At 47.7% G+C, this 17,767-nt stretch overlaps 1 protein-coding gene across 3 annotated transcripts in view; it reads left to right on the top strand.

Annotated features, from left to right (window-relative positions):
* Window positions 1–17,767, top strand: part of TEP1 (telomerase associated protein 1) — a 153,781-nt gene that overhangs the window by 65,280 nt on the left and 70,734 nt on the right. For all 3 annotated transcript variants that reach the window (XM_069760560.1, XM_069760541.1, XM_069760550.1), the window contains exons 19-26: window positions 3,307–3,483; window positions 3,566–3,686; window positions 3,862–3,980; window positions 5,233–5,346; window positions 5,437–5,554; window positions 5,635–5,838; window positions 5,975–6,138; window positions 11,742–11,895. In XM_069760560.1, coding sequence (XP_069616661.1) covers window positions 3,307–3,483; window positions 3,566–3,686; window positions 3,862–3,980; window positions 5,233–5,346; window positions 5,437–5,554; window positions 5,635–5,838; window positions 5,975–6,138; window positions 11,742–11,895 — 1,171 coding nt within the window. The remainder of the gene's footprint in view (window positions 1–3,306; window positions 3,484–3,565; window positions 3,687–3,861; window positions 3,981–5,232; window positions 5,347–5,436; window positions 5,555–5,634; window positions 5,839–5,974; window positions 6,139–11,741; window positions 11,896–17,767) is intronic.

Here is a 17,767-nt window from a genome sequence, read left to right on the forward strand (position 1 = left end):
CCCTCTCGTCTTCCCAGTTCGGGAGCTCAGTCTCGCGCCCTTCTTTGCGCCATCCACTCCCTCCGCCAGAGCGGGGTCATCGTGCCGGTCCCGGAACACGAGAGGTTCAGAGGCTTCTACTCAAACCTCTTCGTCGTGCCAAAGAAGGACGGGACCGTTCGTCCCATTTTGGATCTGAAGCTTCTGAACAGGTGCGTGAGAGTCCGGCACTTCAGGATGGAATCGCTCAGATCAGTCATCTCCTCCATGGAAAGAGGGGAATTTTTGGCCTCGATAGACATCAAGGATGCCTATCTTCACATCCCGATCTTCCCGCCTCATCAGAGGTTCCTTCGCTTTGCCATTCGAGAGGACCATTTTCAGTTCACAGCCTTGCCCTTCGGTCTCGCCACGGCGCCCAGGGTGTTCACCAAGGTCATGGCGGCTGTCATGGCCATTCTTCACTCTCGAGGAGTCGTCGTATTACCTTACTTAGACGATCTCCTCATAAAGGGCCCGTCGTTTCAGGCCTGCGAGTCAAGCGTCCACATTACCCTGGATTCGCTTTCTCGCCTGGGCTGGCTGATCAACTTAGACAAGTCATCTCCCGTTCCTTCCCGTCGGATCTCCTTTCTGGGAATGATCCTGGACACTTCAAGGGGGCTGGTTTTGCTTCCTCGGTCCAAGGTCCAAGCGCTCCAGCAGGGAGTCCGTACACTCTGCCATCCTCGCCCGCGAACCATTCGGTTCGCCATGAAGATCCTGGGAAAGATGGTTGCGGCAATCGAAGCTGTTCCCTTCGCTCAACTCCATCTCCGCCCCTTACAACAGGCTCTGCTGGACAACTGGGACAGGAGTCTCTTTTCTCTCGACCTCCCTTGTCCCCTGTCTCCTCGGGTCAGACATTCTCTCATTTGGTGGACCCTGGGACCATCTCTTCTCCAGGGGAAGTCCTTCCTCCCGTTCCGCTGGTTAGTGGTAACCACCGACGCCAGTCTTCTTGGCTGGGGGGCGGTGTTTCTTCACCACTCGGCCCAGGGTCGTTGGACTGCTCGGGAATCCAGCCTCCCCATCAACATTCTGGAGATTCGTGCTATCAGACTTGCTCTGATTCACTTCCACGCTCTGCTTGCGGGTCACCCAATAAGAGTCCAATCGGACAACGTCACGGCGGTGGCTTACATCAACCACCAGGGGGGTACCCGCAGCAGGGCGGCGATGAGGGAAGTCTCTCTCATCCTTCGTTGGGCCGAGACCAACCACTCCATCATCTCGGCGGTGCACATTCCGGGAGTCGAGAACTGGGCAGCGGACTTCCTGAGCCGCCAGGGCCTTGCCTCGGGGGAATGGGAACTTCACCCAGAAGTTTTTCACCAGATCTGTCTTCGCTGGGGGACCCCGGACGTGGATCTGATGGCATCCAGATGGAACGCCAAGGTCCACAACTTCATCGCTCGATCTCGGGATCCCCAGGCCATTGGAGTGGAAGCGCTAATTTCTCCGTGGCATCATTTTCAACTCCCATACGTGTTTCCTCCTCTTCCCTTACTGCCGAAGGTCATCCGAAAGATCAGGACGGAGGGAGGACCGGTCATTCTGGTCGCCCCAGACTGGCCTCGTCGCGCTTGGTACGCGGAGCTCGTTCAGCTCGTAGCCGACGTCCCCTTGCGGTTGCCAGACCGCCCAGACCTACTTCGCCAAGGACCGATCTACCATCAGAGCTCAGGGGCCCTACGTTTGACGGCGTGGCTGTTGAAACCTGGATTCTAGCTCGTGCTGGTTTCTCTCAGCAGGTCATTCCTACCATGCTAAGTGCTCGCAAGGCGTCCTCTGCCTCTATCTACCACCGCGTCTGGAAGACCTTCTTTTCTTGGTGCAGGCTCCGAGGGCTCCCTCTGCTCAGCTTCTCCATCCCTTGTATCCTGAATTTCCTTCAGTCCGGTCTGGATTCCGGTTTGGCCCTGAGCTCTCTTAAAGGTCAGATCTCAGCCTTATCCGTGCTGTTCCAGCGTAGGATCGCCACCAACCTTCAGGTCAAGACTTTCATTCAGGGAGTCTCCCATGTTGTTCCTCCTTACAGGATGCCTTTGGAGACCTGGGATCTCAATTTGGTCCTGGGGGCTCTCCAGGAACCGCCGTTCGAACCCCTTCAAGACGTTCCGCTCTCTGTTCTCTCTTGGAAGGTTGCCTTCCTGGTAGCGGTGACGTCCATCAGAAGGGTTTCAGAGCTCGCCGCTCTATCCTGTCGGGCACCTTTCCTTGCCTTTCATCAGGACAAGGTAGTCCTACGTCCTTCTCCCGCGTTTCTTCCAAAGGTGGTCTCATCTTTCCACCTTAACGAGGACATCATCCTTCCCTCCTTTTGTCCGCAGCCTAAACATAGGGTCGAGAAGGCTCTCCATACTCTGGACGTGGTACGGGCTCTCAGGAGGTACATTTCCAGAACGGCACACTTCAGAAAATCGGACGCCCTTTTCGTGCTCCCGGAGGGTCACAGAAAGGGTTTGGCGGCGTCTAAATCCACGATAGCTAGATGGATCCGATCTGCTATCCAGGAATCCTATCGGGTCAGGGGCAGTCCTATCCCGGCGGGGATTAGAGCTCACTCCACTCGGTCGATGGGTGCTTCCTGGGCCATCCGGCACCAGGCATCAGCGGAGCAGGTTTGCAAGGCCGCAACGTGGTCCAGCCTGCATACCTTCACAAAGCATTACAATGTGCATATCCAATCCTCTGCGGACGCGGCCCTTGGCAGGCGTATCCTGCAGGCGGCCGTTGCGCATTGGTAGTCAGATGGTACATGAAGTTACGTGGTTGTATTGTTTCCCTCCCAGGGACTGCTTTGGGACGTCCCATGGTCCTGTGTCCCCCAATGAGGCGAAGGAGAAATAGGGATTTTTGTGTGTACTCACCGTAAAATCCTTTTCTCCGAGCCACTCATTGGGGGACACAGCACCCACCCTGGTAGCCTTACGGCTAGTTATCTTTTTTAGTCTTTGACTGTTGTTTGACATGTTATGTTCCAATGTTTTTTGATATATTGTTCTCATTATCCTACTGCTTTTGCACTTAACTGGGTCTCTGCATGCCAGCATGAGGGTGTATACTGCAGGGGAGGAGCTAACCCTTTTTTGTCTCAGCTTAGTGTCAGCCTCCTAGTGACAGCAGCATAACCCATGGTCCTGTGTCCCCCAATGAGTGGCTCGGAGAAAAGGATTTTACGGTGAGTACACACAAAAATCCCTATTTTAGTTAAATATACATTTTGCAACTTTTGTTATAGCGTTGGTGATCGTGGGTTATAGTCGTTGCACTTTTTTTTTTAAGGTGGCGCAGTGTCCGTGTGTTTATCTCCTCCACGTTCCGGGATATGCACTCAGAAAGAGATCTATTGATTGGACAGGTGATGCCACAACTACGCCAGCGGGCTGCGTGTCACTTCCTCTCACTGGAAGAAGTGGATCTGCGGTGGGGCATTACAGAAGAGGAAACTAAGAACGACAGGTGAGGTGGAAGGTACCAGTGAGGAAAGTGGGAGTAACATTATATTCCTTCTCTGCCGTAACTTCTATGTTTTTGACATTAGGCAGTTGTCTCTATGTCTCTCTGAAGTTGTTCGAAGTCAAATCTTCATTGGCATTCTGGGAGAGCGATACGGTCATGTCCCCAATAAGTACTCTGTTCCACTCCTACCTGAGTATCAGTGGGTAAGTGCCTCTACCTGTGCTTTAAGAAGATTTGGAATACTCACATGTTGGAAAAAAAAATTAGTTGAAATAGCTTCCTCTTCTCTAAATATCTTGATTGTTACAGTCCGGCAGAATTAATGATTATGAGACGGTCTCATTTTTTTATACACTCTTTGTGGTGTATCTTTGGCAGATTCAGACCTATCCTGCAGGGCGATCCATCACAGAGTTGGAGGCCATGCAGTTTTTGCAGACCAACACATCAGGGCACCCAAGGGCTTTATTCTACTTTCGAAACCGTGACGCCATTAGGTAAAATAAGCATGAATATTCTGAATATGTCCCTTGTCATAGCAGATTGTAATACAATGTTTCAGGAGTAACATTAATTAGATGTCATTACCTAGTAGAGTATGAGCCTGTCCACTTGTATCTGACACTTGTGTTGGGAAAGTGGCAGTGATGATAAGATCGAGCAGAACTAGTTGTTTGAGTGTGTACTGGAAATGATCCATGGAAGAAGCAGCCACTACCGACTACAATGTAGAAACCATATTGTAGCAGTGTAAACAGGGGTGAGCCGTATGGAATTCACATGAGGTGGAATATACGTCATATATGTCTTTATCTTCATTCATCAGAATATGTTAAAACTCTTAAGAATGTAAATAAATATGACATTAATTATTAATATTCTTAGGATGGGCTTGTTTTCGAAATTTTCAGCTGCATGCCATCACGCTGTACTTGACCCCAGGCAGTATTTCCATATGTATAGAAAAAAGATTTGCAAGACCCTGGTCCAGTGTCCAGTTCAGGACTCTATGGCAGCCGGGCCAGAGCAGTGGAAACTTCCTTGGCAAGAACTCAAGTGCAGTTTTCCTTGATGACTATTGCGATAACTAGGTCCCTATGACTCCATGACATATGTTGTGAATTCACATGAGGCCTAGTGACTTGGCCTCCTACAATGTCATGAAGTGACCTAGTAATTGCAAGAGACACCCAGGCTACCATTATTCAAGTGGCGGTCAAGGACGTTTGCACTGCCCAGGTCCAGCTGCCATGATGTACCAAAGTGGTTTCTAGACCAGGGTAGTGAATTTGTTTGGTCATTTCCAGCAATTATGTGTCGAGATATAATGGATTAGTGTTTTCTGGGTGACTATTCATTGTGAATATCATATCGATTGTCATACTTAACAATTGTGAGATATGGCTGTGAATTCTGATGAATGAAGAAGGCATGTATGAAGTAACTTCGGCATGGTGGGAGTTCTATATATCTGCTGATTTAATGAGCTAGTGAGACCCCCTAAAACAACCTTGCAGATCTCAATGTGATTTTGGGAGTTTTGATCTTGCTTTGAGTAGGGATCACAGTGTACAGTAAGATCACACATTTTTGGTAGAGATTATTGCTTTAGTTATGCTAGTGAAACATGGCATTTTTATTGTTGTACCATTTAGAAGCTATGAGTTGAGATTTTCTAGCTCTCATTTCCCTCTCAGAGGTTTTTTTGCACATATCTTCCATATTCTCTGTATCTATTTTACCATTCAGGTCTGTACCCAGCCATTGGCTTCCAGATTTTGCTTCTGAATCTCAAGAAGCTGAAAAACGTATGTTGGCCCTCAAGAACAGAGTAGTCAAACATCCCGCTGTGAGGAGTTACTTGTAAGTTTCTGGACCATCCTAGGTACCTTGAACGTTGCTGTGTGATGCTTCCTGCTTACAAGCTACTGGTTCTCGTGTCTTCTTGTGTAGGTACTCCTGTCAGTGGGGCGGTGAAAATGATGGGAAGCCACAAATGTCTGCACTCGAGGACTTTGGAGCTAGAGTTTTAAATGATGTTTGGCAAGTGATTGAGCATGATTATCTTGGGGTATGTGCTAACGATATTTCATCTTATATTTGTATATATGTCTTCTGCAGCATTTATACCTCAGTGCTCATTTCTCCTAGGAAGAGTCAAATGAATTCGATGATGATGAAGATCAGCTAACCCAGGAAGGCTTTCAAGAATGGCATGAGCGACATTCTTTTGCTAGAAACAAACAAATTACACAAGTGTGTGCTCAGATTCTTGAGAAGAGGCGATCATCTCCATCATCGGGAAGAGTGTTTTTGGTGGTTGGACAGCCGAGCCAAGGAAAAACTGTCTTTATGGTAATTTTTGTCACATACTGTTGAATACTTGTGTGATTTTATTGTGAGATGACAGGGTGAATATGGTATATGACATTGGAGAATGTGATATGGGTTCCACGTGTAGAGTTCATATAACCAACACCTTCTCTTGTAGGCAGACCTTGTAACACGACTGACACTTGTAAGTTCGGCATCAGTGATCTATCATTTTACGGGGGCAACTCAAAGATCAAAAGATGTAGAGGCCATGATAAAAGGTTTTTGCAAGCAATTGAATAAACGTCTTCAAAGAGAAAACAAGAGCCTCAGCTCATACAGGTTTGTGTTTCTGTATATTTGGAGTTTATCTAGGCAGCATTAGCAACATGTGATCTCTTCGATGATGGAAGAAGTGTGTACGCTGGAGCTGGTAAAGAAAGGAACTTGTTAGCATGTTTTTCATATGGAAGTAATGGTATTGCTATATAGGCCATAGCTCCACAATAAAAATGATACATTTATTGTAGAGATCTAGTGTGTCATTTGTGAGACATCTAGGGAAGAAGAAATTTGCAAATCAGGCTGAAAGTGGACTTGGTCTTCTATTTATTCATTATGTTTTGCTTATATAGCGCCATCACATTCCGCAAGCGCTCTACATACATCATAATCACTATTCCTGTCGGGGCTGAGAATCTAGATTACCTACAACTATGAAGCCGGAGGAAACTCCCGGAAACTCGGGGAGAAGATACCTGTTGTCCTTGGTGGGATTTGAATCCAGGACCCCAGAGCTGCAAGACTGCAATACTAACTACTGAGCCACCGTGCTGCCCTATTTGTTGCTTGACATGCCCCAAATTCACTTTTAGCCTGACTTCTATGCCAGATTTCTCATGACTGGCACATGGGAAGTCATCCTTTTTATTGGGGGACAAGAGCCTATACAGCCAAACCACTACTTCCACATGTAAATACGTACCCTGTAATGAATTGTATACCTACAAATCTTCTATTGATTATTGTTTTTATAGGGTCTTTTGCAATGATCTCCTGAGCATTCATTTATACAAAGGATTGTTTGCAATTGTTGTCCAATGTAAACACGTGAAACCCATCAAAAAGAAATGATGTAACTGGTCAAATGTAAAGAAAATCAATGTAAACTTTATTAAATAGCAATTAAAAACATAACATAACATCAGACCAAAAATGGGAAAGAGGGTGAAACTAGAACACCAAATACACTCTGCGTGATACATAGGTGACTGACACCCACACCCGGTATGAACACCAAACTCCCGGTAGCTATATATAGATATCCGAATATGTATTAAGTCCAATATATGGACTGATACCAGCCGTAGCTGCCAAAAGCACAATGGCGTAACACAGTCTCCTGCTCTCCTAGCACTATCTTTTCGCTGGTGTAACTATAGCGTATACCCCCATATAGCAAATAGCCTAAGGGCCAAAATACAGGTGCCGTAAAGTCAGCAGTAATTACCTCTATATTGGGGGTACCAGGGTAAAGTGGGCGTCCGGGTGAAAGCGTCTGCCCCGACGCGCGTTTCGGACCTTGTTCCTTTCTCAAGGGGCCTGGTTGCATTACTTACGGCCGGTCTTAAATAGTGTCCTTTCGGCGTGCATGGTGACGACGTCACCGGAAGTTGTGCGCCCGGCCCGGAAGTGACGCGCCGCGTCGCCGAGGTAACCACAGAAGCGGCCGGCGCCACAGGGAGGAAGGATCACATGACCCGATCTCCGTGTAAAGATACCGACAAGCCCGCAGCCACCGCGGCACAGAAGCGGCCGGCGCCGGCGTCACAGGGAGGAAGGATCACATGACCCGATCTCCGTGTAAAGATACCGACAAGCCCGCAGCCACCGCGGCACAGAAGCGGCCGGCGCCGGCGTCACAGGGAGGAAGGATCACATGACCCGATCTCCGTGTAAAGATACCGACAAGCCCGCAGCCACCGCGTGCAGCGGTCAAATGACAGATGAAAATGTGCTCATTTGTTGTTGGTTGCACCTTTTATACTGTGTGACAGTCACTGGTACAGTGTATGAAGGGAGATACGTGTCACTGTGCATACTGCGGTCAGTGATGTAGACCCAGAATGTTTTGCCTCCAGCATGCTACATGCTGAGAGAGTTAATTGAAAGCTATGTTATGGGATGGTTTTAGTCGACCTCCATAGAGCGGGTGGGAGGGGGTCCACTGTATCTCCACCTGCAGAGTCCTGACAGGACCTGTGTGATGCCAAGGTCATGTGATGATCACATGGGGTGTTAAATACCTGGGCATGAAAGTCAGGCTGTTGTTGTGTCTTGGGAGAGTAGGAACTCCCACATAGCTCCAGGAGGAGCTGAGGACTGTGTGGGTTACCTGCAGGGGAGTCCTGCAGGGAAAGGTGGGGAAAAGGAATGATCGTATGTACAAAAGCATTCATGATTATTGAAACACACAACAGCAAGTAAACTAGTTCGGAATATGTATCAAGTGATTCTAGAATTATGATATTTAGCACTTTGGTGACAGATGCTGTTTAAATGTAAGTATTCTTCTAAGACTGAAACTAAAGCCATACGCATACTAAACCAGCGCTAATCTCCCACGGGAATTTTCAGTCTCCTCCCATGCAAGTTCCTAACAAACCCCAGATTAGCAGAGCGCTCACATGGAGAATGCATATTTTGAAAGTCATTCTAAATTTGGAATTAGAAAATTAACATTCAGTGTGCTGGGTTATACGCAAGGCTCAAAAATATTAAGGGAACACTTGCACATCACAGTATTAACCCAAACTTAACTGAACGTCAGGGATACAAGTCTGTGCTGTTTGGAAGCAGAAATGATTGATTGAGAATCATTTTCATCTGCTTTGGTGCTGTTGAAACTGACAACAGGAGCACTGGAGAGAAAAAAGCAAGGCAAAAAAGGAATTGTGTTGTAGTTGATGGCCACAGATAGTTACCCTCTCCTTATTATTATTATTATTATTATTATTTATATAGCACCATTAATTCCATGGTGCTGTACATGAGACTAAGGCTAGGGTCACATTGCGTTAGGGCAATCCGTTTAGCGCTAGCGCTAGTGGATTGCGCTAACGCAATGTTTTTAACGGGGCCGCGTCCCGGGGTCGCGGTAACGTCCCCGCTCTCGCAGATCCCCGATCTGCGAGAGCGGGGAACGGACCGCGGGCGCGCCTCGGACGCTGCAAGCAGTGTCCGCGGCGCGCCAGAAAACACTGGCACATCGCTAGCGCGTGCCGAACATGGCACGCTCTAGTGCTGCGCGTTCCCATTGCCGTGAATGGGCGCGCTAACGGACGCAATGGGAACCTAGCCTTAAGGTACCATCACACTAGACGATATCGCTAGCGATCCGTGACGTTGCAGCGTCCTCGCTAGCGATATCGTCCAGTGTGACAGGCAGCAGCGATCAGGCCCCTGCTGTGCTGTCGCTGGTCGGGGAAGAAAGTCCAGAACTTTATTTGGTCGCTGGACTCCCCGTAGACATCGCTGAATCGGCGTGTGTGACACCGATTCAGCGATGTCTTCACTGGTAACCAGGGTAAACATCGGGTAACTAAGCGCAGGGCCGCGCTTAGTAACCCGATGTTTACCCTGGTTACCATCCTAAAAGTAAAAAAAAACAAACACTACATACTTACCTACAGCCGTCTGTCCTCCAGCGCTGTGCTCTGCACTCCTCCTGTACTGGCTGTGAGCGCCGGGCAACCGGAAAGCAGAGCGGTGACATCACCGCTCTGCTTTCCGGCCGCTGTGCTCGCAGCCAGACCAGAGAAGCAGAGCGCCGGGGACAGACAGCGGTAGGTAAGTATGTAGCGTTTGTTTTTTTTTACTTTAACGATGGTAACCAGGGTAAACATCGGGTTACTAAGCGCGGCCCTGCGCTTAGTTACCCGATGTTTACCCTGGTTACCGGGGACCTTGGGATCGTTGGTCGCTGGAGAGCTGTCTGTGTGACAGCTCTCCAGAGATCAAACAGCGACGCTGCAGCGATCCGGATCGTTGTCGGTATCGCTGCAGCGTCGCTATGTGTGACGGGGCCTTTACAGTAAGCAAACTAACAATGACAGACTGATACAGAGGGGAGAGGACCCTGCCCTGGCGGGCTTACATTCCTTATCCTTCCTGACTGATTCTTCTCTAATTTTTGCACTTTGCTAGTTGTCATCTCTATTGGTAGCATGAAGCTGCACCTGAAAGGAATAGAAGGAAATACGGCACTCGCCAAACTATAGAAAATATTTTCCTTTTATTTAGAAAAGTGCATATTCATGGGAGAGAGTGTATTACAGAGTATCAATTCGGGCAACGGCTGTTTCGACGGTAAAAGAAAGCTTGTTTGAGTGCGCGATTTGACACCCTGTCAAACACTCTCTCTCCCATGGATATGCATGTTTCTAAATGAAGGAAGAATATTTTATACTTTTTGGTGATTGCCATATTTCAATAAAGGTACCGTCACATTTAGGGACGCTGCAGCGATCTAGACAACGATCCCGATCGCTGCAGCGTCGCTGTTTGGTCGCTGGAGAGCTGTCACACAGACAGCTGCATAGGCAGCATCAATAGTAAAACGTTGGGGACACACAGGGTTAATAGCAGCGGTAACAGAGTACGTAACCTGCGGCATAACGCGGTCTGTCACCGCTGGCATTAACCCTGTGTGAGCGGTGACCGGAGGGGAGTATGGAGCGGGCACTGACTGCGGGGAGTAGGGATGGACTAATCGGACTGTGCCCGTCGCTGATTGGTCGCGGCAGCCATGACAGGAAGCTGGCGAGACCAATCAGCGACTTGGATTCCATGACGGACAGAGGCCTCGACAATTATATAGTAGATGATAAACTTCAGGCAAATTGCATGCACCCATGATTTACATTTTTTTTCTTTGAATTTTGAGGTAATCTGGAATGCAGCCCTCAATTGGTTGATGACTTTGATTTTCCTTGACTATTGGTGAACTCTTTTGTTCTCAGTTGGACACTTTATATCAGTAAAGATAAATTGTTTAATACTTTATTTCAACAAACTTTGAATAGCCTCAATATAGCCAACAGCCGAATGCAGCCACATACTTTGTCTCTATGTCAGCAGTGGGGTCCTCCTGGGTCTCCTGCCGTAGCGTTTAATTTCATTTAAATGTCGACATATTGTTTGCGCTGACACTGATGCACCCTAAGCCTGCAGGACAGCTTGACTTTCTTTGGAACTTGGTTGGGGCTGCTTATCCACCATCCAGACTATCCTGCGTTGCAACCTTTCATCAATTGTCCTCTGCCGTCCACATCCAGGGAGATTAGCTACAGTGACATGGGTTGTAAACTTCTTGATTTAGTTGCACATTGTGGACAAAATAACATCAAGGTCTCTGAAGATGGACTCGTAACTATGAGATTATTGATATTTTTTAACAATTTTGGTTCTCACATCCTCAGACAGTTCTCTTCTACTCTTTCTGTTCTCCATGCTTAGTGTGGCACACACAGACACATTATGCAAAGATTGAGTCAACGTCTCCCCTTTTTATCTGGTCTCAGGTGTGATTTTCATATTGCCCACACCTGGTACTTGCCACAGGTGAGTTTGAACGAGCATCCTTTGCTTGAAACAAAGTTATTTACCCACATTTTTAAAAAATGCCAACAATTTTGTCCATTTTTGGTGTTTTGTATGAAATTATGTCCAATTTGCCTTTTTTTCTCTATTGTTTTGTGTTGTTCCAATACACACAAAGGAAATAAACATGTGTATAACAAAATGTGTAATTACAATAATTTTCTGGGAGAAATACTTCACTTTAACACTTTCGGCTATGACTATATATGTTGTACACATGTATGATTTACTTTAAAAGGAAATACCTCATCACTAAATGGAAAACTTTTATTATCCTACTACAGGGACGCCTTAGCCGAGTTTCAGGTCCTACTACTTTTAATTTCCCGCTCTTTAAAAAGGAGTGACACATTATCACTACTCATTGATGGGGCCGATGTCCTGTGTGGATATGCGGGGGCGCTGACTTCTGACTGGATCCCGGATATCCTCCCTCAGGTACTAATCTTACCTCTGTTACTAAAATGACAACTTGTGAAGCAGATAGAGAAATGCTCCAGCATTAATAAATATATATTATCTGTTATTAAAATGGATTATACTTTGCATAACTTATTTGTCCATGTGGATATAAGAGCCATGCTATCTTATTAGAGAAGTTTGCTATTTTTCTCCACTCATGAGCCACTTATTCCACTTCTTCCATGCTCTCCGAACGCCTCATTCATTCTGAAATAAAACTCCAAAAAACAGCTCAAATCCATGTTTTTCATGACAAGATGGGCTGCCAGCTCAGTAACATGCCCTATTACATATAATCTATGGAGAGGAAAGAGGAGCTTAGTGAAAGGCTGAGAAACAGATTATACAAGTGCTTCTCACAAAATTAGAATATAATCAGAAAGTTAATTTATTTCAGTTCTTCAATAAAAAATAGTGAAATTAATATTATATAGAGTCAATACAAACAACGTGATCTATTTCAAGTGTTTATTTCTGTTAATGTTAATGATTATGGCTTACAGCCAATGAAAACCCAAAAGTCATTATCTGAATAAATTAGAATAATTAACAAAATACACCTGCAGATGCTTCCTAAGCATTTAGAAAGGTACCTTAGTCTGTTTCAGTAGGCTCCACAAGCATTTGTTTTTTTTCATCCCCCTTCTTCCAAAACCCATAACTTTTTTTTTTATTTTTCAGTCATCTGATGATTTACTTTTTTACTAGATGAATTGCAGTTTTCAATTAGACTATTATTTTCTTTATCGCTTCATTGCGGGGACACAGATAACCGTGGGACACAGATAACCGTGGGTGTATGCTGCTGCTGCTAGGAGGCTGACACTATGCAGAAAGGAAAAGAACAGTAGCTCCTCCCCGGCAGTGTACACCCCCGACAGGCACTGAGCATCCCAGTTTGTGCTTAGTGTCTGTATGAGGCGGACCTGGATCTCCCAGATCCGCAGCTAATATTTTGTTGTGTTTTACTAACTGTTTATTTTGTTTTCCACGACCTCACTGGACCGCCCCGTTCGTCTGCCTCGGCAAGTTCGGCAGTCACTGACCTGGTGGCGCAGGCTTCTCTTATTTTACTTTCACTTTACCTCAGTTCGGGCCGATCGGCCACACCTCCTAATCGCCCGCGTTTTCTTGGCGCCCAGCGATATTTTAATGCGGCTCCACGTCCCCTTCTACCACTGGACCTATCAGGAGTTTTCTCTCTCTTCCCAGTCATTGACTGTGCGCTTATCCACTCCCCCCTTCCCCACGAGGCTTCTATGCCTTCCTCCATCTTGGTTTCTGCTTCCTATCCGGACGCTACACCGCTCGGGGGGCACAGATACCGGCTCGTCTGCAGCTCTTTCCTTCCTGTACGATAGGCTTTCATCCGTACCCTAGCAACTCTCCCCTGCAGTATTTCATACTCTGGAGGCAGCGCTGCAGTAGTTTAGACTTACACAGGCAGAGCTTTCCAACCTTTTTTTCTTACTATAAGCTCACAGCCTACATATGTCCAACTCTATTGGGGCTTCTGTTTCCAAACCCACCATCATTCATTACGCTTGCTCACGCTGCAAGAAAAAGTGGTCAGCAGGTCGGTCGTCACCCTTCTGCCAATCCTGCAGTCCGCCTACCATGTCTGCCCTGCAGGAAGCTTCCGAACCTCGGAATGAGTGCACTCCCCCTCCCCTAGAGTGGGCTGTTGCTATGTCTGTCAGTCTCTGACTTGACTAAAGTATCCCAATCTCTGGTCCAGGCGCTTGAACGACTTCCGCATCTATCTACAGCCACCAGTGCTCCGACCGTCTCTCATGGCGAGTCGCACGCACCTGTTATCGACCCTCAGAAGAACCCTACGGCCGGCCGTTTTAGAAAGAGGTCCCTGTCTAGTTCCTCTTCCAGCTCTCCGGGTCCCTCAGCAATTCCCAAGCTGCTCACTTCTTCCCAATTCCCCTCTTCGGAGGAGGATCTTGGGTCAGACATAGACTCCCAGTCCGGGTCTGACTCAGACCAGACGTCTGGCATACAGACTATTGTAGATAATCTTATCTTGGCTATCTCCCAAACTCTTAAGGTACCTTCACACTCAGCGATGCTGCAGCGATACCGACAACGATGTCGATTGCTGCAGCATCGCTGTTTGGTCGCTGGAGAGCTGTCACACAGACAGCTCTCCAGCGACCAACGATCCCGAGGTCCCCGGGTAACCAGGGTAAACATCGTGTGTGACACCGATCCAGCGATGTCTTCACTGGTAACCAGGGTAAACAGCTTCTCTGCACTCCTCCTGCACTGGCTGTGAGCACAGCGGCCGGAAAGCAGAGCGGTCACCGCTCTGCTCTCCGGCTGACCGACGCTCACAGCCAGTGCAGGAGGAGTGCAGAGAAGCAGAGCGCCGGGGACAGACAGCGGTAGGTAAGTATGTAGTGTTTTTTTTTTTTACTTTTACGCTGGTAACCAGGGTAAACATCGGGTTACTAAGTGTGGCCCTGCGCTTAGTAACCCGATGTTTACCCTGGTTACCAGTGAAGACATCGCTGGATCGGTGTCACACACGCCGATCCAGCGATGTCTGCAGGGAGTCCAGCGACGAAATAAAGTTCTGGACTTTCCTCAGCGACCAACGATCTCCCAGCAGGGGCCTGATCGTTGGTCGCTGTCACACAGAACGATTTCCTTAACGATATCGTTGCTACGTCACAAAAAGCAACGATATCGTTAACGATATCGTTATGTGTGAAGGTACCTTTAAACTTAAACAGGACGAGGTTCCCTCACAGGATCCTTCTGTCTCCTTCAAATGGGTCAAGCGTCCTTCTTGCTCCTTTCCCAATCACGAGGAATTTGAGTCTACCCTGTCTAAGCACTGGGAACATCCTGAGAAGCGCTTCCCAGGTAGAAAACACCTGGACGTACAATACCCTTTTAGTGCTGACCTTCTTGCCAAATGGGCAGAATCCCCAAAGGTGGACCCACCGGTTTCCCGTCTTTCATCCAAGACGGTCCTGTCCTTACCAGACGGTGCGTCTCTTAAAGACGCTACGGACAGACAGATTGAGACTCTAGCCAAATCAGCTTTTGAGGCATCAGGAGCTTCCCTCTGCCCCAGTTTCGCCTCCACCTGGGTGGCAAAGGCCATTTCCGCCTGTCCAAGATTCTTTGACGAGGCATTTTGGCTTCGGCTTCCCCACAGGAACTGGCTGATTTGGCGGACCAGATTGGCCACGCGGGCAAATACGTTTTGGCTGCCTCCTTGGATGCAGCGGCCTGCTCCTCAAGGGCAAGTAGCAACATCATTGCTATACGCCGCATTATTTGGCTCAAAGCATGGAGCGCAGATACAACTTCTAAGAAGTCTCTCACTAATCTAGCCTTTTAGGGTTCCAGACTCTTTGGCTCTTGGTTAGACCAGATAATTTCTGATGCCTCGGGAGGTAAAAGCACTTCCCTCCCTCAGTCTAGACCAAAACGTTTCTTCAACAAAAAGGGCCCTAGGCCTTTTAGGCACTTTCGTCAATTTCGGACCTCTGACTCCTCTCCCCAGCAGGAGCAACCTTCCGCTTCAGGAGAGCGGAGGAGACACTCTTACAAGCCAGCCCCCAGATGGAGAACTAAGAGCCAACCTTTCAGGTCCTCTGGCTCCCGTTCCGATAGATTTCGTTCCAAGTGATGGGTCGCCCCCACCTGGAATGGTTTCCAGGGTGGGAGGCAGACTTCTTTCCTTCCGGGACGCCTGGTTGTCGGTAGTCAGCGACGCCTGGGTCAGACAGATAGTTACCTCCGGTTACAAGTTCAAATTTTCGGCCCTTCCGAAAAATCGCTTCTTCCTCTCTTGCCCACCAAGGCAACCGTCTCTACTGCCCGGTTTTCTTCTTGCCGTCTCTTCCTTTGTCATAGCTGGCAAAGTCGTTCCTGTCCCTTCAAACGTGCGTTTTTCGGGGTTCTACTAGAACCTCTTTGTAGTCCCCAAGAAGGACGGTTCCCTTCGCCCAATTTTGGATCTCGAGCTTTTGAACCGCCATGTTTGACTACGCCACATCAGGATGTAATCCTTGCGGTCTGTGATTGCCGCCATGGAGCCCGGGGAGTTCCTGTGTTCGGTGGACATTCAAGATGTGTACCTTCATGTTCCTATCTGCGTACGGCACCAGAGGTACCTTCGGTTTGCTATCCAGGAAGAGCACTACCAATTCACAGCTCTCCCGTTCGGCCTGGCATCGGCCCCTAGGGTCTTCACCAAGATAATGGCGGCGGTCATGGCCATCCTTCGTTCCAGGGGGAATACTCATCATCCCCTACCTGGACGATCTTTTGATCAAGGGTTCATCTCATCGAGACTGTGCGCGAAGCCTCGAGATCTCTCTGGACACTCTGACTCGCCTCGGATGGATCATCAACCGGGACAAGTCCTCTCTGATTCCCTGCCAGCGTCTGTCCTTCCTGGGCATGGAATTCAACATGAACTTGGCTCGGGTCTTCCTCCCATTGGACAAGTTCTCCGGTCTCCGCAAGGCAGCCCGATCTCTCAAACACCCAGCTCCTCGCTCGCTGCTGCTTTTTTTCACCAACTGGGATGCTCAGTGCCTGTCGGGGGTGTTCTTTTCCTTTTTGCATAGTGTCAGCCTCCTAGCAGCAGCATACACCCAGGGTTATCTGTGTCCCATGGTTATCTGTGTCCCCCAATGAAGGCTCCAAGAAAGAGATTTTACGGTGAGTACCAAAAATCCCTCTTTACCATTCAATGTACTGTAAAACGGAAAAAAAATCATACCAAATATTCTGCAATTGTTCTTTTGTGTTTTTGTTTTGCTTTTTTTAATAAACGCATTCATTGTGCTGTAACTGAAACTGACAGTCATTCTTAAAGAGAGTCTGCCACCGGGTTTTTGCTACCACATTTGAGAGCATTATTACCCAAAAGCAAAAGAGAGAGCAAAATTTAATTGAATGTGATCACTTTAACCTCTTTCTGACATTAGACATACTATCCCGTCGAGGTGGGGTGGGCCCCTATGACCACCGACGGGATAGTACGTCATACGCGATCGGCCGCGCTCACTGCCTATCGCAGCTGACATCTGGCACTATGTGCCAGGAGTGGTCACGGATCGCTCCCGGCACATTAACCCCGGCACACCGCGATCAAACATGGTCGCGATGTGCCAGCGGTACAGGGAAGCATCGCGCAGGGAGGGGGCTCCCTGCGGGCTTCCCTGAGCCCCCCGCAGCAACGCGATGTGATCACGTTGCTGCGAGGGTCTCCCTACCTCCCTCCCTGCTCCAGGCCCGGATCCAAGATGGCCGCAGCATCCGGGTCCTGCAGGGAGGGAGGTGGCTTCACAGAGCCTGCTCAGAGCAGGCACTGTGAAGCCTGCAGTGCTCTGAGACAGATCGGTGATCTGACAGAGTGCTGTGCAAACTGTCAGATCAGCGAACTGTGATGTCCCCCCTGGGACCAAGTAAAAAAGTAAAAAAAATTTTTTTCCAAATGTGTAAAAAAAAATAATAAAAAAAATTCCTAAATAATGAAAAAAATATATATATATATTATTCCCATAAATACATTTCTTTATCTAAATAAAAAAAACAAAACAATAAAAGTACACATATTTAGTATCGCCGCGTCCGTAATGGCCCGACCTATAAAACTGGCCCACTAGTTAACCCCTTCAGTAAACACCGTAAGAAAAAAAAAAAAAACGAGGCAAAAAACAACGCTTTATTATCATACCACCGAACAAAAAGTGGAATAACACGCGATCAAAAAGATGGATATAAATAACCATGGTACCACTGAAAACGTCATCTTGTCCTGCAAAAAATGAACGGCCATACAGCATCATCAGCAAAAAAATAAAAAAGTTAT

The sequence above is a fragment of the Ranitomeya imitator genome, chromosome 1 (assembly GCF_032444005.1).
Source record: "Ranitomeya imitator isolate aRanImi1 chromosome 1, aRanImi1.pri, whole genome shotgun sequence".
Classification (NCBI taxonomy): Eukaryota; Metazoa; Chordata; class Amphibia; order Anura; family Dendrobatidae; genus Ranitomeya; species Ranitomeya imitator.